Source organism: Anguilla rostrata, chromosome 11 (genome assembly GCF_018555375.3).
Source record: "Anguilla rostrata isolate EN2019 chromosome 11, ASM1855537v3, whole genome shotgun sequence".
NCBI lineage: Eukaryota > Metazoa > Chordata > Actinopteri > Anguilliformes > Anguillidae > Anguilla > Anguilla rostrata.
The window spans coordinates 22,675,811-22,695,797 of record NC_057943.1 but is presented as its reverse complement, the minus strand read 5'-3'; the positions used below and the strand labels follow the sequence as shown (position 1 = coordinate 22,695,797).

General features: G+C 41.1%; 2 protein-coding genes across 13 annotated transcripts in view; one reads left to right on the top strand and one right to left on the bottom strand.

Annotated features, from left to right (window-relative positions):
* Positions 1 to 19,987, bottom strand: part of LOC135234322 (calcium/calmodulin-dependent protein kinase type 1-like) — a 70,322-nt gene that overhangs the window by 44,255 nt on the left and 6,080 nt on the right. Inside the window, exons 2-3 of one of the 7 annotated variants that reach the window (XM_064298811.1) lie at positions 16,619 to 16,682; positions 1,034 to 1,147 (exon numbers count right to left, since the gene is read on the bottom strand). In XM_064298811.1, coding sequence (XP_064154881.1) covers positions 1,034 to 1,119 — 86 coding nt within the window. In that variant the 5' untranslated portion in view covers positions 1,120 to 1,147; positions 16,619 to 16,682. The other 6 variants (XM_064298806.1, XM_064298807.1, XM_064298808.1 and 3 more) reach the window with 6 other exon arrangements.
* LOC135234321 (serine/threonine-protein kinase Nek4-like) lies at positions 7,623 to 19,434 on the top strand. Of its 6 annotated transcripts, none has more exons than XM_064298803.1 (16): positions 7,623 to 7,762; positions 10,527 to 10,793; positions 11,113 to 11,310; positions 11,403 to 11,510; positions 12,150 to 12,304; positions 12,467 to 12,599; positions 12,717 to 13,250; positions 13,368 to 13,421; positions 13,605 to 13,757; positions 14,636 to 14,806; positions 15,239 to 15,305; positions 15,824 to 15,939; positions 16,813 to 16,907; positions 17,297 to 17,499; positions 17,694 to 17,827; positions 17,943 to 19,434. In XM_064298803.1, exons 2-16 carry the CDS (start codon positions 10,680 to 10,682, stop codon positions 18,051 to 18,053), a joined length of 2,346 nt encoding a protein of 781 aa, XP_064154873.1. In that variant the 5' UTR covers positions 7,623 to 7,762; positions 10,527 to 10,679; the 3' UTR covers positions 18,054 to 19,434. The 6 variants fall into 6 exon arrangements, with proteins under 6 accessions (XP_064154873.1, XP_064154872.1, XP_064154871.1 ...); XM_064298802.1 differs by lacking the exon at positions 7,623 to 7,762 and adding an exon at positions 9,600 to 9,730; XM_064298801.1 differs by lacking the exon at positions 7,623 to 7,762 and adding an exon at positions 9,800 to 9,940 and having other exon boundaries at positions 13,371 to 13,421.

Here is a 19,987-nt window from a genome sequence, read left to right as displayed (position 1 = left end):
CAGGCCACACAGAGAACACACAGCCTGTGAGATTACCAGGGAATGCTTTCATCTTGTGCTGAAATTTACACACAGACTCCTCCTGTTAGTTCTCAACATGTTATTTAGAAAGTGTGGCCAATTAAGAGAAGGATTTTATGAGATTATCTTTTTCAAAGTGTTTTTGCTTCTGACAGATTGTCGTTTTGTGACCCTCAAGACTTATATTGCATCGGACACTAAATAATTTAAAATACTGAGTAGAAAATAGAAAAAAATGACATTTGACCTATTTTGTAAGCAATGCATGTGCAGAGGATTTACATGCAGAAATACATATTATAACAGCCAGGTACAAGTTGCCAGCATAAGGAGTGAAGTGGACCAGATTCCCAGGGTTAGGACATCCATTTTCGCCTTGAGAAGTCTGGAACACATTCCTTCATATGCCACCAACATAGCCACAGTTTCTGCTAACACAAGCTTATGTCTATGGGAAAATAACCATGGAGTATGTTACCATTTCACTTTGATTCTGTGAAAAAGGCTCACACTGTCAGGAAAACACCAACCAAGCTGTGAAATCTGAGACCAGTCAATATGACAGAATGAAAACGGCCAGACTATGACTGCAGAAAGCGGGCTGGCTACCAGACCAGTATTGACATAGGCAGGAATAAGGATGAATAGGGCCACAAAACTGCTGGAGGGGATTGGTTAGTATGGTTTATAACTGCTGGTCAATAGAGTTGGTAATTGCTTTTTTTTAAAACAGGCTTTGTGCCAAGAGAACAAGAAGCAGGAACCATTTATACATTATCAAATATTCATAAGAAATTATAATAGATGTAACTCACTAGAGCAAACTACGTTGGCACAGATAATTATGTCAAACACGTACAAGACATACAAATGTGGATTTTGCTTTTTGGTCAGGCAAAGCACTGATTTTTAACTAAAATCTGGCTTTTGTAACCAGAGGGAAAGGTATGCCACAGTTCTAAAATGTGTGGACAGATTTGACAGTATACTGAAATCACCGCATGAGACTTACGTGCCCAGGACTTCCTTGAAGTCATAGTTCTCTTTAATGTCCGACGTTTTCTTTTTCCAGCCATTTCCATCTTCACCCAAAGGCATCTTCCTGTACTCTGGTCCTGGTGGTAATCTGAGCAGACAAACAGGAGACAGGACACTGAGAAAGAGGCTGTGCAGGGAAAACACTCTCCCATCTTTTCTGTTCTGAACGATCTCAAAACGCCATTCGTATCAGTTACAGAAAGAGAAACGTCTATCCCTGGCGACAGCAATTCTCTCTCAATGCCATCACTGTTACAGTAAACCAATATAAACCATAGAAAATCTGATTTCTATTGATTGATGTGAAAGGAAGGCGCACACATTTCCCAAAGCCCCAACATACAGAGATGGTCCTATTTTAAAAGTTAAATCCCCCAGACAACAGAGCATTGTGCTCAGACAGTGAGGCATCATAGTTTACTGTAAATGTGATGGATGGCCAAGATTTGCCATTATGCATCATATTTTCTGTCAAATTAATTTAGGTTAATACAGTTAATTATTAATTAATAAGGTTAGTATTAATTAATGGTTGTTTTTTTTGCACCATGTTACAATCTCACTGAGATTCTGACAGATAAATTATTATTGATTTTATTGATTGACTGATTGATTGAACTGACTGCCAGGTCGGCCTATTGGTTGACTGGTGGAGTATCTGGATATTTGATTAGGCTACACATCTGAATAACAGACTGGTTGAAATGAACTGTCTGTACAAGGAAACCCCACAGGGCAAAACAGAACTGGCCGTCAGCCAGGAAAGCAGGGTTTAACAGGACAGGGAGCCATCTCCTCATGCAGCAGTGACTTCTCTGGTCTGGTTAGTTTGCCTGCACCAGCTGTGCATGGACCGCACTTCTCAGCATGCCTTCCAGAACTGCTGCTTACAGTTTGCAATATGGAAGACAAGCAGGCCACTTTGCACTCTCCCAGACAGAATGGGATGGAGCAACTCGTCCACCCTGGTTAGTTCATTTTTCATTGCGTTTAGGGGGGCGCGATGCAGTGGAGAGGTTAAGGAACTGAGTTTCTGTGCTCTGCCCTTTTCACCCTCAGGAACACACTGTGTTGAAAAATAATTATTAATAATGTAATCTGTGTATCTTGCCTACAATGTGGGAATAATGACATGATTTCTAGTTCATGACAGAAAAAAATACTCCAGCAATTACTTTTTATATTAAAAAAAAATCCAATCAAGAGATTCTCATAAAAAGATTTAGGGGGTTTCATTATAGAGAAACAATTAAATTCAGTGTGTGACAATCAATTTGTTTAAAAATCATAAGATTTATACAGGGATCTAACAATGAATGACTAAGTTTGTTCAAAGCAAGTTTGATTAAAAGGTGAAAAAATCTGGTCCATCCTGCTAAACACTTTGTCAGCAACTCCCTTCACCAAAGAGTTTGGACTGTTCATCAATAATCATACATTCAGTTTATAAGTCACCGAAGTGGCAGCCCTCAATTGATACACAACATGGCTAAACGTACATGGACACCCCTTCTAATTAGTATGTTTGGCTACTTCAGGCAAAATCATTGCTAACAGGTGCATAATACCAAGCATACAGCCATGCAATCTCCATAGACAAACATTGGCAGTATTATGGGTTGTACTGAAGAGCTCAGTGACTTTCAACATTGCACTGTCATAGGATACCACCTTTCCAACAAGTCAGTTCATCAAATTTCTGCCCTGGAGCTGGCCTGGTCAACTGTAAGTGCTGTTATTGTGAAGTGGAAACATCAAGGAGCAACAACACCTCAGCCACAAAGCAGTAGGCCACACAAGCTCACAGAACGGGACCGCTGAGTGCTCAAGCGTGTAGTGCATAAAAATCGTCTGTCCTCAGCTGCAACACTCAATACCGAGTTCCAGACTGCCTATGGAAGCAACGTCAGCACAAGAACTGTTCATCAGGAGCTCCATGAAATGGGTTTCCATGAACAGTCACACACAAAAATGGAGTGGTGCAAAGCACATCGCCATTAGAAAGTGTAAATGCGTCCTCTGGGGTGATGAATCATGTTTCACTATCTGGCAGTTTGACTGACAAATCTGGACTTGGCGAATGCCAGGAGAACACTACCGGCCCAAATGGATATTGGCAACTGTAAAGTCTGGTGGAGAAGGAATAGAAAAGAAATTGTTTGCTGAGTTTGCTGTGGAAGAACTTGACTGGCCTGCACAAAGCCCTGACCTCAACCCCATCCAACACCTTTGGGATCAATTGGAAAGCCAACTGTGAGCCAGGCCTTATAACTCAACATCAGTGTCTGACCTCACCAATGCTCTTGTGGCTGAATGGAATCAAATCCCTGCAGCAATGCTCTAACATCTAGAGCATTGCAAATCCCCACAGCCGTGTTCCAAAACAGAATGGAAACCCTTCCCAGAGGAGTGGAGACTGGCAGCAAAGGTGGGACCAACTCCATATTACTGCAAATGGTTTCTGAATAAAATATCCAACAAGCACATATGGATGTGATGTTTGGGTGTCGACATACTTTTGGCCATGTAGTGTATCTTGAGTAAATATAGAGAAAGAAAGACCAGCTGCTAACTGCTGTGACTCCCTACTTGAGGTACACACTGCAAGTCTGCTGCAAACATCTACAATGTCACTATTCTCCTCTACACCTACGATACAGGCTCACCTAGATTCTGGGTCACAGTCAACTGTCTGTTCCGCCAGAAAAATGGAAATCGGTTTCATTTGTAGAACAAATTAACAAAAAATCTAATAAAAAATTTAAATTTGAACAAATTACGTCTTCAGTTACAGATCTGAGATGTCCCAGTTTGGATTTCTATGTCCTTGAGTTCCAAAGCAATTTGGTGCTTATTTGTTTAAAAAAACAGTGTGCTGGTCTTAAAATAACATTTTAAACTATTCCCATCAGCTCATATTGTCAGAGCATGGGTTGGCTTTCTGAATTCCTAGGATATGGCTTATAATACATTTCATTAGCATGGGCTGCCAGCTGTCATTTCAAGAACTAAGACTTAATGTTGAGCTAGGACAGGGCCATGTTCATGAATGTACCATTTAGACACAGCATAGGCTAACATGAACAAAATATAGGCTATTCAATCTGTTGTCCTTTGACCACAAATGTAAATAAGCATCACACATTCTGGCTCCTCAAACATTTTTGATCCAGTAAATTCATAATGTTGTGGATCGCATATAAAACATGTGACAGTAGCTTGCACACTTTTAAAACAGAGCACATCACTGTTACTCTAGGTTGAAGATGAGGCCTTAGTCACAGTACAAGCCCATGCTCAGGGACACCTCTGCAACACTGCAGCACATATCGACTGGATTAGTCAACCTTGACTCAGACGATGACTAATATTTTGTTTTGCTTTGCGTTTTTTTACGATGAAAATGTTTGGGCTGCCCGGGGAATCATCTTTTCCCACTTTCTTCACCTTCCCACCTTCCCCGTTCCCATTCAGCATATGACACTTCACAGGGAAGGGAGTGACATTACAGACGGGCCAGAGTAGCAGTTGGAATGTGCTGTAAGCAGTGTGCAGCTGTCAGGCTCTTCACCTCCTAAATGCTCTGCAATTGACTGAACTATGAAGCACAATAAAAGCACAAGATGGCACCTCACTATGCTCTCACCTCACTGTTATTCCCCTAGGTATAATTTACTTATCTAAGATGTGAACGTTTTCCTAGAGCTACATGCTGATTAGTTTTAATGACAGTGACAATGCCAAATGAATACAGCACAGAAACCTGCTGGGGCATAATGCATCTTATACCGGGATGCCCAGACAGTGCCATGTGATCTGCACTAAAAGATTTCATGCACTGTCACTGTTGCGGATTCACTATAGATAGGCTTGGGGCTGTTCAGGTGTTGTGGTCCATTGTGTCCAATCTCAGATTCTTTCAAAAACAGCATCTCTTCACGGGGTCTCCATCTCTGTCTCTCTCCTCGCGTGGAGTTGGCATGGCCCTAGTTTCCACGGTAACCAAACAGGAATTGCATCGTGGCAACTGCAGAACCAAACTGCAGCCCAGCATTAAAGGATACGGGGACGAGGTTTATTTCAGTCTCTTCCTTCAGCAGTACAGTAAGTGTGCCCAGGCATCTCTCAGGAGGCTACGGCAGTAGGCAGGTTGAGCTGCGACTGAAATAGTCCAATGAGACTGCTCCTGTTTAAAACAGGGGAGCTCTGAGGACAGAGCTCAGTCGCTCCCAGAGACAACAATGATGCAAGACACAGGCGACTCCGCCATGAACTTTTACTGTCTGAGCAGCTAGATCCCAGTGCTTCCTTTTTCTTGCGCAAACACATAAGAAGGGAAGTCAAAAGGAGAAACAGCTCTTCTCTGCTGCCAGGTGCTCCACCAATATCTATGTTAAAATGTGAGATTCTACCCACTAATAAGAATGATCTAGAACCAAGCATAGAACCAGCTAAAAGGTGATAAAGTGTACTACATAGGTGATAAAGGCTAAAGTTCCCTGTCCCGGAAACCAGACAATTTTGTCTGGCTACTGGCAGATTATAAATTACAGTACTTGAAAGGCTCCTAAAACACAGAATATGTTGTTTCAACCAATTAAAAGGAAAGTAGTGACACCTGAGACTAGATGATTCCAAAGTAAACGTCAGTGTTAAAGCTTTAGCTATAAAAAAATATCCATGAATAAAGATGCACCTGTAGATAGAATATAACATTACCCTCAAGAAATATAAAAATGAAATCATCTAAACAAACAAATGTTGACACTATTGTAAAACTACCTTACATCATCACGGCTCAACTATAAGGTGAGAAAAATATCAGTCGGCTAGAAGCAGCGAAAAACAACTGGCAGTTTCCAACATTTCCTCATGCTCATTTAGCTACATTGTTGCCATAGGCTACCATATAACCATATTCTGGCATTTACACCGCTATATAACCTTTAAAACCCACCGTTACTGACATTTTACTTTATTTAGTCAAGTTATATGTAGCCTACATACTCCCTACCCAGAGCTTCTGTTAAGACACACAAACCAATGAATAAATAACTGTTGCTGTATTTTTCTTGTAGGATGGTCGACCTGAGGTAGCATTCATTTTACAATTACTAAATAAATAAATAAATAAATAAATAAATAATTTTAAAATGACCGTTCCCACTGGGTCTCTTTGCATCGCCGGTTGAATTTTGAAACTGTCAAATTAGCGTGCTGCAATGATAAAACGCGCACAGCACAGGAAGAAAATGGTCTGCGTGACGCTAAGCAAACCCTTTTCTGGTGAGGTTATTGTTAAGCTGCCGAGTTGCATTGAGTAGGCACGAAAGGGTGAAGGTGATGTCTAAATCTTCAGCTTGAACATTCCTGTCCAAAGAAAGCAAGGCACAAACCAGTCGAAGAGGAAGCAGACGCTGAAATTATTACATTTCAGAATCCGTTTGATAAGTTACAAACCTATGAAGGTGTATTCGGAAAATAATGAATCCTGTTTAATCAATGTTTTAGCAGTGGACAAATTGGGGGCCTGAAGAGCATCCCTAATTATGTAATGCTAGTGATCCAGCCATGGCCAATAGAATCCCATGCAACTACCGATTAACAACACCATCAATCTACAAACAGTAGGCTAGTTACCTGTGTTGAAATCACTGCTGGGCTGCAGCCTAGAAACACAGCAGTTTGTTATCTGGTTTACTCTGAATGTTGCGGAGGACGCTGCTCTATGGAAATCCAATGATTTACATTCAAAATAGAAAGGAGGCCATTGAATGCAAACATCTCTCCGAAAATCATTATGAAATCAACCCCATAGGTTGCCAAAAAAATTCCTAACGTCACTCCATCTCTTCAATTAAAACGCCTCCGAATCCATCACACGTTACTGAATGTAAACACAACTTTGCAATAGGTGAGGCTTATTAGCCTATTAATTTAAATTGATATCAACTTAAGCGAATGCTTGACATCCCGATATGATTATGGTAAAATTAACATTGTTGTCGAACGCCAATGTAAAGGCATTAGACTATAGGCTACAAACCTAAATTCAATATTACTTACAGCTGTGGCAACATAAAGGGATAGTCTACATTTCACTCGCGTCAATTAGGCTACTGAAGCATGTTGTTTAGCTATCGTGGGTAACGTTTTAATATAAGATACCCTCATGACAGTGAAGGATAACTACAGCTCGCTGTTCGTGTAGTTTATTTGAGTAGGCTAAGTGTTGTAACCTAAGAGAAAATTCCCATAGTTTTTATCAAACGCAACAAATATGCTATAACTAAACCAGTGAAGTAACGGAACCTACACCGAGAGGAGGTTGCGTTTGTTTCCTTATCGGGTAGTCAATATAATCCAATGCCCCCAGATTGTCATTTCGGCTACAACGACCCCCGCTCACACTGTGTGTGTAGCCTATGTGCGATTTTATTTTATATCAAAACACACAGAGTAGCTACGTGTGTAAACGCATAAAAAACATACCTGTGGTTGTTGGAGTTGAGAGATAATTCTCCCTTTCACCGTCTCCGCTATTTTGCAGCTCGTTCACAGACCACTGGACCACTTGCCACCAACACTTTCCTGACGTCAACAAGCCATCGGAGGAGGGGGTGGCTGTTCGTAGAATACAGTAGGCTACAAATGGGCGAGGTTCAAGCGAGCCTAAACCAGCGTCTGCTAACGTGACACTCAGGTGAATGGATGCAATAATATGACCGATTGGAATTTATATGACCGTATTTCTTAGAAACGTTTGTTCACAATTTAAATGAAGCCGCAAGAGTAACCCAATTAAAACGACTCTGGCAATATCCCGTTTATAGGAAAATAATGAATAAACAAATGGAAGTGCATGTGGAATACATTTAACATACAGGACCGTTATTCCTACAGTGATATCACCTGATATGGATGTAACTATCCTCATAATAAACCTAACAATTTGCAATTTAATCTCATATTCATTGTTTTATTTCAAATGTAATGTGTTGGAGTACAGAGCCAAAACTACAAAAATTGTGTCACAGTCCCAATACTTTTGCGTTTTGCTGTATGTTTTTGAATAGCCAGGGCTTAAAGCATACTGAGTAAAATGTTCAGTGTTCATTTGAGTTTAAGACGGATTGTGTAGGCTACTCTATCATAGTAAATCCAATTATCAGATTATTTAAGACTGGACATGTAACTGTCATCTCTCTCCATGGGTCTTCTGGAATACCTTTGCAAAAGTGTACAGTTATTAGGTAAGCAAACAATTTATAGGTTAATGGAGATGCTTTATTGTGATATAGCACCCTGATGCTATCCCCCTCTCAGGGAAGAGGGAAACTGAAATGGGAAGTTGAGCCATTTAAAATGAAATGCCAAGTAATACATAATTAATTTGTTCCTTTTTTCTTGTAAAAGGTACTTATCAGTACCCAGATTATTGTATTTGCAGGGTATACATAGGAAATTTGCTCCTTAAGGAACTAAAATGTGTAATCTTTAATAGTCAATAAGCAGATTGTACCATTAACAGAAAATATATTTATTTTCCATTATGAATTATTTCTTTATTATTACCAAAACGAGGGAAATCAGTACCAGTTTGTTGTTCTGTAGGTTGGAGATTTAGGTTGCTAAGGTTACTGAAGAGACTGAAATTAATTGAATGTGGGATGCTGTGGTCCAGCACAAATGACAGCATTGATGTCATTTCCCCAAAATAACAGGTAGGCAATCGCCACAGTCAATCAATGCCCTTAGTACCCTGCTTAGTATCACGTACCAATGCTTCACAATAAAGACATTTACTTACGTGCCTATTGTACATATAGGGCCTAAGGGTGTGACAGTCCTCCCACAGTCGGTTTAATTCATTTATCAGGCCAATAAAATAGCTGACGAAAATGCACCACTAAAAAATAATTTCCTTGTTTTGGTGATGAAGAAAACGCATATTAGAATCAGCAGCAGTGATTTTGTAGTGAAATATAGGCTTACACATAACCTACCTAGCAGAGACTTCCAGCATTTTCTATATATTGACTAATGACGCCATCTGTTGGTTTAAATTATCCAGTTCAATATGGAGAAAGTATTTACATTTTTAGACTTTTTGAAGTGGTAAAGCAAGACATTGTTTAAAGAGAAATAAAGATCAATCCAGGTCAGCTCCTTATTCATCCTTATTCATTTGTTTTTGAACCAAAATATATAAATGACCATTTTTACATGGACATTCATATGTGTGTCAGAAAAGCTATTGCAAAATGTTATCTGCCTGTTTTCAAATAATCAGCATGGCTTTATGGAGGATTATTCAGCCACAAATTAAGATAAAATTTGAAAATTTGAATGAAATGTGAATGAAAATTAAAAAAAATTCATTTTATTTTTCAATTTTAATTTTAGGCCGAATGATCATTTACTTTCATTATTCATTTTCATGTAAATTTTGATCTGAATAATCCTCAATACTGCTTTGGGGTGGCTTTTTTAAATCGCTAGTCTTACTTACGCCTTTTTTTGACTTCTGTTCTCAGACCCTAGATGCCGCTGTGGAAATTGATAAGGGTCGCAGTCGTTCTTCGTTCGATAGGATTCGATGGTCGAATGAGACGCGTTGCTTGGTGACAGGGAAGCCGCGGATGATATCGTCATGGTTCTTTTTAAGGGGGTGCGAGTCGATGTTTACTGCGATCACAAATGATAATAAAATAGCTTTGTGAAACTGTGGATTATTTATGCAACAACCTAAATCATCTTAACTTTCGGAGTCTAAATAGCCAAATGAACAATCATGGAGAGTTACACTTTCATCAGAGTTGTAGGCAAAGGTAGCTACGGAGAGGTGAACCTGGTCAAACACAAAACAGAAGCAAAGCAGGTAAATCCGGTAAACTAAACAATGCCTGCATTGATTCGACGTGGTCGCTGCAGTTGCTAAAGCTAGCTACTCGTCAGTTAGCACTCTTGCCAGCACGGCAGTTACTTACAATAGTGTTAGCTTGCTAGCTATATTGTTAAACATGCCCTTGGCTAGCCAACTAAAGCACGCGAAACGAGTCACCTTTATGGGTAGCTAGATAAGTTAGACTAAGTTGTGCTATTTTCCAACAATAGCTTGCTGCTAAAAATCCCAGGTAACGAGTGAAGTCCGACCTAACGTCGCTGAACTGGATAGCGGACTTTCCAGTTTGTCTAGCGAAGTTCATTTGCCTGGTGCCTACAGTACAAGGCAGCCAATTGTCTGACTGAAGCTAGCTTCATGAAATCATGCTAGCTACTTAGAATAGAACTGAATAAATGCAACAGTGAACTAACCAGCAAGAATGCAAATTATTTTTGATAGAAAATGAAGCTTGATGAAGTTGTCTAATTAATTGTTTTGATGCCCAGTGCCCACTGAATTAGCTAGTTATAATTAAACGTTAACTCTGCTGGTTTTAGTGTGGAATATTTTCCTATTTCAGTACGTTGTTAAGAAGCTGAATTTGAGGACGTCCTCAAAGAGGGAGCGACGAGCCGCGGAACAAGAAGCCCAGCTTCTATCTCAGCTGCGACACCCGAACATTGTGACATACAGAGAGTCATGGGAGGGGGAGGACTGTCAGCTTTATATCGTGATGGGCTTCTGCGAGGGTGGTGACCTCTACCACAGGCTACGGCAACAGAAGGGCGAGCTGCTCCACGAGAGACAGGTGGTGGAATGGTTTGTCCAAATCGCCATGGCCTTACAGGTAGATGCCTTTATGGATAAGAGCACCGAAACCTAAACAGGCTCTGGCAGCGGGTTCTTCTTCCAACTGTGCTGCCATTGTAACCATTATCAAGGAACTTAACCTGATTTGCTTCAGTAAAATTGATGCATTTATGGATGTACACTATGTAAAACTGTAATCTGCAAGTCGCTCTGGATAACAGTGTCAGCTAAATGCATAAATGTAAGGCAACACACTCCTTCAAGAACAGGATTAATTTGTGCTACTTGCAATATCATTTACTGTATCATTGTAGAATGTCTTACTAATGGCTAGTTTTACCTTTCCTGCTTTGTAGTATTTACATGAAAAACACATTTTGCATCGGGATTTGAAAACTCAGAACATCTTTCTGACCAAGACCAACATAATCAAGGTGGGAGATCTCGGAATCGCACGAGTACTGGAGAACCAAAACGACATGGCCAGCACTCTGATTGGGACTCCTTATTACATGAGCCCGGAGCTTTTCTCCAACAAACCGTACAACTACAAGGTATTCCCAAAAATCTCCACTCAGGCGAGTGCTAGAATTAAGATATGTGATTCATATCTTCTGTATTCACTGAAACCTTCTTTCTGTCGCAGTCAGATGTGTGGGCCCTGGGGTGCTGTGTCTATGAAATGGCCACACTGAAGCATGCCTTCAATGCAAAGGACATGAACTCCTTGGTGTATCGTATAGTTGGGGGAAAGGTGAGATGTCAAATGACCTTTGGCTTTAGTTAAGATGAGGTGTTTTCAAAGGATCATACATGTATATAAATAACTCCTATGTCTATCATTTAGTCACACATCACATAGTGTAAATTCTTGGAACCTTATTCAGTGGAAGGGTGGAGTAATTTGAAGGCTCAGGAGTTGGGGCAGTTAAGGTATTCTGTGCATTACATGACCCATGCTACATGTTCTGGTTTCTGTGCAGAATGTGGCAATTTGAAGGATAAAGGACCTGGCGAAGCTAGTCTTCACCCCCAGGTGCTCTCCCTTTAGCATCTGAAAAGGCTAGTTACAGTTGGCAATGTAAGATTCTTGCCCTCTGATTGGTTATACCAAGGTTCAGCCAGTGTTATATGTCAGTGGTTAAGTTTGTTTGAGTTGCTGCCTCTAACTAGAACTCCAACTACACAAGCTCAGGAATCATATGCAGTGGTTGACCATTGATTTATTAGCAAAACACATTTGTGGAAGATTTTTCAGAAATCCGTGCTGATCTAGTCATGCTCATTGTAACCTAAAGTTATGCGCCTAAAAAGTGAGGATGTGCCTAAACAGGACTTTTGTAAAGATCGGACTGCATTTATTTACAGCATTAGTATCCTGTTTGTATCATAGCTGCCTGAGATGCCCAGCAAGTACAACTCTCAGCTCGGGGAGCTCATAAAGAGCATGCTCAGTAAGAACCCAGAGGAACGTCCGGATGTCAAGCATATCCTCCGGCAGCCCTACATCAAACGGCAGATCTCCATCTTTCTGGAAGCCACAAAGGAGTATGTGTCCATCAGCTCCATAACCCTCTTCCTTGCCTATCTTTCTGTGCCCTGACAGAGCCCCTGTGTAACTCTTGTACAGTAAAGCATAGTTTTTACTGTCAGTGTCTATTGTGAAAACAGCAGCTATTAAAGTGATCTATTCTTTTCTGTTTGTACAAGGAAAACGGCCAAATCGAAAAAGAAGGCTCCTTGTAGCAGGCCTGGGAGTGCGGCTGCCCGTGCGCCTTTGGTGAATTCCAAACCCCAATGCCCCCCTCAACCCCTCTTGGACCTAAATAAAAGGGAGAAGATGGTAAGAGACCTCCAAGCTAATGGAGCACACTGCATTTTTGGCAGTAAACAGAGAGGCAAGGGTAACCTCACATTTACTTCAACTATTGTTTTTCTCAATGTTGCTGTTCCAACACAGAAGGAAGAAAATCAGATGAAGCAACATCTGCCCAGCAGCAGCAGCAGCAAAGCACTTGAACCCCCGACTTCCCCACAGCGTTTAACCCCAAAACTTCAGCCAATGGACGAACTAAATAGCCCAGGGGCATCCTTACTGACCATCAGCAATGTCGATATCGATATCCCGCCCACGAAGGAGAGGAAACACAGTAAGTCGAAGCCACTGTTGTCACCCCAGCCGGGCCAGCGGACTATCGATATTCTCACCAAGCAGACCGAGGAGAGGAGGGCCAAGAAAGCAGACCCCGCCCCTTCCGAGTTACATCAGAGGAAGCCGGCATCGGATGTGGCCAACAGCGCGAGAGAGGAGACGAGACTACCCAACGTCCCAGCACGGGAGGACAATCCGCCCCAGCCTGAGCTTACATCAGTGAATGATGGGACTCTGGAGCCAACGGAAGGACAGAATAATCTTACAAACGTGGAGGACAGAGATGACACCATTAAACTGCTCCAGGAAGTGGGCGCCTGGCCACAAACCCCAGAGGTGAAGGTAAGGGCAGATATTTTTCTTAGAAGCCTTTTCTGTCTTTATAGGTCAGAGTTGGTCTGTAATTATTTCTCAGTTCTCAATTTTTCCCCCAGCTTATAATCACTCATCTTCTTTCAGCAGAACTTGGACTCAACAGAAAAACTCCTTGAGCCTTTTGTTCCTGTTGTAATGGTACGGCTTCATGTGTTGCCTTACTTGTTAGTTAGGTCCCTGGTTATCGAATAATTTATTTGAACAATCAACCTTCATTGTGTTAGCAGCACTGCGTAAGATTATGGTTTTGGAATGCCTTATTTCTTGCCATGACCGTGTAAGGTGTTCATATTGTGTGTGTTGCGACCTTTTTCATTGAAGGAGCCTGAAAGCCAGGATCCACTCCCCTCTTCTCCAGTGCAGAATAACCCTCAGCTGCAGCCCTCCTCCTCTGCCTCTGAGCCCTCCCTGTCACGCCAGCGCAGGCAAAGAAACAAGGGGAAGGTGCAGGAGAACCACAGCAATCAGGCCAGTGTGAGTACAGAACCGGGGGTGACAACACCTGGTTGTGGATCATCATCTGCCGACATGATGCTGTTCTTTGGCATTCAAGACTTGAAGTGTTTTACGAATGCTTGTCATATTTTTCAGCATGATTGCCCACTGTTTTACTTTATAAGATATTGTATTTATGTCTATGTTCCATCTCCTTCTGGCAAATTTCATGCAAAACTTCTCAGGAACTGCAAGTGCTAACCAGTTAGTGAGCTTGGGCACAATATATTTATTTGTGCCAACGTCCATTAAAATGTTAATTGTCACAGTCGAACAAAGAAAACAAGCAAGGTAAGTTAGTTACTTGACGAAAATAATAAATGGTCTGCGGACCGCAACTTAATTCAGTAGTTAAAAAAAAAAAAAATTTTAAGTCCAGATGGATGTTTCTGGTCTGGTAACATCTGTCAGGTCTGTCTGAGGTTCTAGGACCCGTGCAAAAAAACTTTAGTTTGAGTTGAGTATGTTGTCCTGCTGTCAGGTTATTATCACTTGACATAGAACTTTGGATATTTATTAAGTGAAGGATCAAGGTACTAATCCCTTCTACTTACACTTGTTAGCTCATTGCTTCAATAAGGACTCAAGGAATAAATCTTAAATAGTTGAGAACAAGATTGTTTTGTTTACATTAACATTATTAACACATAGTGGAGCCCATTCTTGATTATCATTAATACCATTATCTTTCATTTTGTGCTAATCTTAGGGACAAACGCAGACAGACACTTCAGTATGCTGTTTGAGGAGTGGAGACACAATGCCAGTCGAAAGGGTTTAGAAATCTTTTTTGTATGGGGGACCTGCAGACTTCCATTCCTGTGCTCTCTCATGTGAGCTGTCCCATCTTCCCCTAGTTTACAGAAGTCCCTCCCAGGCCTCTGCCATCTCCTCCCTGCGACACGTCTATGGTGAATGTGAAAAAGAAGGGCCAGGGGGAACAAGCATACAAGGCCCAGGTTACCACGTCATCATCTGCCCATATCAGCAGCTCTGGCTCTGGGGACAGTGCCATTACAGCACCACAGGTGAGCCTTTGCTTTCCATGTCCCTAGTGTCACATGCAAGCTCTCTCTTTGGGACTCGCTTTCTTTTATTATTCAACCACCATTTTCTATTAGGATGGGAATATGGAGATGACATGCGGATACACTGTGACGCTGGTCAAGCACTGATTAATGTATCGGAGATAGAGTTTTGAAATTTTGAGTAATAACTCAACAGAAACAATGAAGCCCTAATTACAACCCATTTACTGAACTGGCTGAACTGAAATGGAATTGACCCCAAATGTAATATTCAGGTGTGATATTACAGAATGCTCAGTGCTTGTGAAATGGTATTTATATGTATATTGCCTTAATTATTTAACTGTAATACTTTAAGGAAGCAGTGGATGTTCATGTACCACGCGAGACTTTTAGTGAGGGCGGTGGGAATGTGTGAATAATTTGTTTCAGAAACGTCCGCTGTCTGCTCGAGAGCGGAGGCGGCTGAAGCAGTCCCAGGAGGACTTCAGCTACCCAGGTAAGACCTGCATATCATTGAGAGAAATGCTTAACTGAGAATTACATTTACGATGGGGGTAATATTGGGGTCATATCAGTATTTGCTGAATCGCTTAAACTTATGCAGCAGCCCAGTGCCAATATTAGGGCCAGTACAATGACAACTTACATGCGCCAGAGGGGTGCAACATTCTGTACACCACTGATGCTGTAAATTAAGTAAAAATGTCAATCTCAAAAAATGGTCAGACAATATTGGTTATTGATATCAGCCGAGAATTTCCATATCCTGCACCCTAATTGCCTTTTTACCCGTTTCTCATTACCTATTGACTTCTGTAACTTTGTTGTTTTTATTTATTGCAACTTTATTTCTTATTTAATTTGTGAAGCACTTTGAGTTGCAAACTGAAAAGCTTATGTTTATTTTAATGTATTCATTCATTGGGAAATTCTTCACTGATGTATGAGAAACTGTTGAAAAATGTTTTGCTGAGAAACCTGAGCAGAGGTAACAGATTGTGCTCCCTTTCAAAGTTCTTCCTGCATTGAGGAGTCCATCGTGTGACATCACTGCAGAGAGGAGGGAGTCAGACTCCCAAACTGCAGCAGTCAGATCCTCGCCGTCTGACGGTGCAATCAAAACAACCTTGGTAGGTCTGTGCCTCCTCTTTGGTTGTGTATATAAAGACGATCTGTCACTTGAGTATCTGTCAGCTAACCTTTTTAAACATGATGCTTTCTGCACCAGGGGTGTGCAGTCTGATCCAAAAGGAGCCTGTGTGGGTGCAGCTTTATGTTTTAGGCCAAGACTTTAGTCACCTGGGGCCTGTATCACAAAACAGGATTACTGACTTAGCTGGATAACTGCACTGAGTAAAACCCGGAACAGCTCTTTTTATTGCAGTCCATGTTCAAGATTTGCAGTTATCCAGGTAACTCAGTAGTCTTGCCTTGTGATGCAGGCCCCTGATTATCAAGGTCATGATTAAATACCACGAGTAGTTAATTACTTGAATCAGGTGTTGTGGGGTGGCCCTTAGGCATTGTGATTATAGAGTGAAATCAGTGGCAAAAGTAATATGAATTAAACCTTTAAGTACAGTATTTCCCCACTTTCACAACTTATACATTTATCATCTTAAGTTTGTACATATACATATATAATATGTGCAGTTTATAATTCAATACAAGCCACAAATTCAAGTAAAAAATAATATACTGCATATAATAGTATTTAGTATAGTTTATAATTTACTGAGTTTTTCCCCCATTTAGATTCACACTCAAACACAACTTCAACTCACATTCAAATATAAATACCTTACTCACCTCACTCCCACCAATCACTGAGTAGAAAGGGTTGTGATGATGTCATAAGTAGTATTCCATTTTCCTACAGTCGATGTTGAAGTAGAAGAAAATAGCTTACGTTATTAAACTAATGTATTTGGTTAAAGTAACTTAAACGGTGAAAAATAAGGGCCTCTGTGTGATGTGTCGCTGTATGTCTGGTTTCCTTTCAGCAGCAAGGTGGTTCGTCCCGGCGACAGTCGGACGAGGACGACTGTGGCTCATCCACCAGCTCCACTGACCGTTCAGAGGGGGACAGCAAAGAGGGGTCAGAATCTTGCTTAACTACCTTAATTACCTGGCCAATGCACACATTATCATTGTCCCATGTGTCTTGTCCATTCTAATTAATCATTTAAATGTGATACTTGTAAGTCTTTGGATATGAAACACTTCAAGCAAGCAGTTCAGTGAAACACAAACGGTGAATCCCTCTTAAATTGCATTTAATCATTCCCAAATCCATGCTCAATTGGGTGAACAAAATCTGTTGAATTTATTTGTACTGAAACCTCAATTCTACTTGCCTGCCTGTGTATTCATTAACTTCAGACTAATTGTGACTGCATGCGACTACCCTCAGGCTGGTTTACTGCTCAAACCATTGTTACCCATTTCTTATCTCACGCCCTGGCTTGTATTGCATTGCAATTTCAGGAAGAGCGAGTCCAACGAAATGCAGGACCTGGTTCAGCTGATGACGCAGACATTACACATGGATGCCAGAGACGTGCTGGACGGTCCAGGATCCGCAGCACCGCCGGAGTTCAGACTGAACAGGCGCTACAGGGACACCCTGGTCCTGCACGGCAAGGCCACAGAGCAGCAGGAGGGATTCCGCTTCAATGAATTTCCCTCAGGTCTGTTGCTTTCCACACAAGATTACCCCTTTGTTGACCTTTGATCTTTATTCCTGTTTTAACAACAGGTTTTGTTCGACTGGCAGATGCACTTAAGCAGGAAATGATATTACCCATTTATACGGGTGAAGAAATGAGGAGAAATGACAAATGGGAGTGAGTTCTCCTTTCTGTTTGGCCTGTCTTTCCCTCAGACTCTCCCTCTGGCCCTGCAAAGATCAGAAGAGCGATTGAATATTTACGCACTGACGTGGTGAAGGGACTGGGGGTCAAGCTTTTAGACAGAGTGCTGGATATCATGGAAGAAGATGATGAGGAAGCACGAGAGGCAAGTAGCACAGCAGCAGCGGTTATGCCAGTAGCATGTTTCTACCCACAATGCAATGTTAACCGTGCACCGCCACGCTGGCGATTTGTCATCGTTTCCTCGCTTACGCTTTCAGGTGCGTCTTCGGGAGCAAATGGGAGGGGACAAGTACAAGGCCTATGCAGTGATGGTGCGGCAGCTGAAATTCTTCGAGGATGTTGCCTTCGGGGACGTGAACATCCATTAAGCGCATTCTGATCTATCGCATTCACCAGGATCGTGTCTTCCAGTACGCCGGAGTGAATCCAGTAGGAAGAACCTCCTGTGTAAAACTATGTAGAAAAAGCAAACGGTTTTGTAAATACAGAAGCGGCAACATTTATACTTTGGCCCATGTATATACGTTCTTGTAGATGTTTTCAGTTGGAAGTGTGGCTAGAGATATTATGGTATTATATAGTTAATATGCAAGAGAGAAGCTGAATGGGCTCTGCGCACCAGGCGCGACCACAGTGCTCACGTCAGCCATTTTAGGCTCTGGTGTTAAAGAGCTGCGGTAGTTTCAGCGTCAGTGCCTTCCACAGCCACATGCTCACTCCGTTGGTCGTCGCGTGACCAGGAGACGCTAGTTTTTACGGCTGCTTCCTTCACTCGCAGCCAGAAGAAACACTTCTCCTTGTGACAAGAGTAAAAATGTCCCGGTAGCTTTGCACGGGTGCGGTTTAATTTATTTCCCCAAGGTATTATCAGCCTACTATTATATTATTTACCTCAGCATTAGTCCCACGTGAATTTGTTAGTCTGCAACTGTTTTGAAGTCAGTCTTTTGGGGCTTTTGTATCGTTTATGTCTGTGAACATTTTGCCGAATTTTACAAAGAAATAGCCTTCAGAATTGTGCATAGAAAAAGGAGAAATTGTACTTGGTCAAAAATATATATTTCTTTCAAACTATGAATTTTGTTCTAAGATATACAGTATATCAGATGGAACGTTACAAATGTTAGCAGCTGTAAGTGTTGACTGATGTTCATCACTGTTTACGTAACTGAGCATTAACTTGCTTGATAAAATATGCAAGTCTGTAAATCATGCAAGCGACTACATCAGGCGAGTCATTCAGTGGCATGTGATGGAAAGCACATTTTGAAATGTGGGTCACTTTGCCATTTAGATGAAAGAAGATCCTGGAATATCCTTGTAAGTGTCTCAGAGTAGGAGTGCTGATCTAGGATTAGCTTGTCCAGGACCATATCCTTAGTCATTCTTAACCTTATCCATTACGAGCTTAAAGGCAAAACTGAACCTGGATCAGCACTCCATGAGATGCTTTATGAAGAAAGGCCCTGGTAGGTTACTGATTGTAGTGTCAGGTAAAATGCTGTTACGATGTCAAGAAAACATTTAAATTCAGTTTTCAGTTTGAGAAAGGGAAATTAAAGTACTGATCAGCACCCCAACTATTTTGGACAACTTGCAATTTTCTAATACATGTTATAGCCAATGTTCCAATTCATGTTATAGCACAAATTAAATTGACTACTTTAGAATACTTTAAATGTGTATACATTGATGATTTTCCTTCCATGTACAGAATACTTTTTTGTATAAACATGAAGTATGGATATATTCTCTTGATTACCATTTTGTGAAATTCTTCATGTGTACATTTTTTTAACGGATTTGTTTCTGGATTTCAAGCCACACTTGCTTCAAATGACTTCGCACATCCGTTTATGTAATATTACATTAACTATATTTATTGGTAAGATTATGAATGGTAGCTGAAGACCGTGTGCTTATTTGAAACCTTTAACTGAGGTTTCATCCACAAGGGAACTGGCAGTGGTGTACCCAGCTAACTGACCCAGGGCAATTACTGGACAGAAAAACCACAGGCAAACACACGCACACACACACCAGTCCACCGCTAACAAATTAATATGTTTTGTTTAATATATTTTAAATAGTAGACCAAGATCATGTGGCAGTACATTTCCCTTCATATTATCTGCAGCAGAAAATAAGCAAAGTCCACCGAGGCACAAAAAGACTGGAGAAATGTCTCAGGCCAACTCTCCTGTGAACTACAATTACATTTTTTGTTATTAAAAATCATAAACTTTTTTAAACATGTAAAACTACTTTGTCCTTAGTGTGTTGGAATTCACATTAATGATTT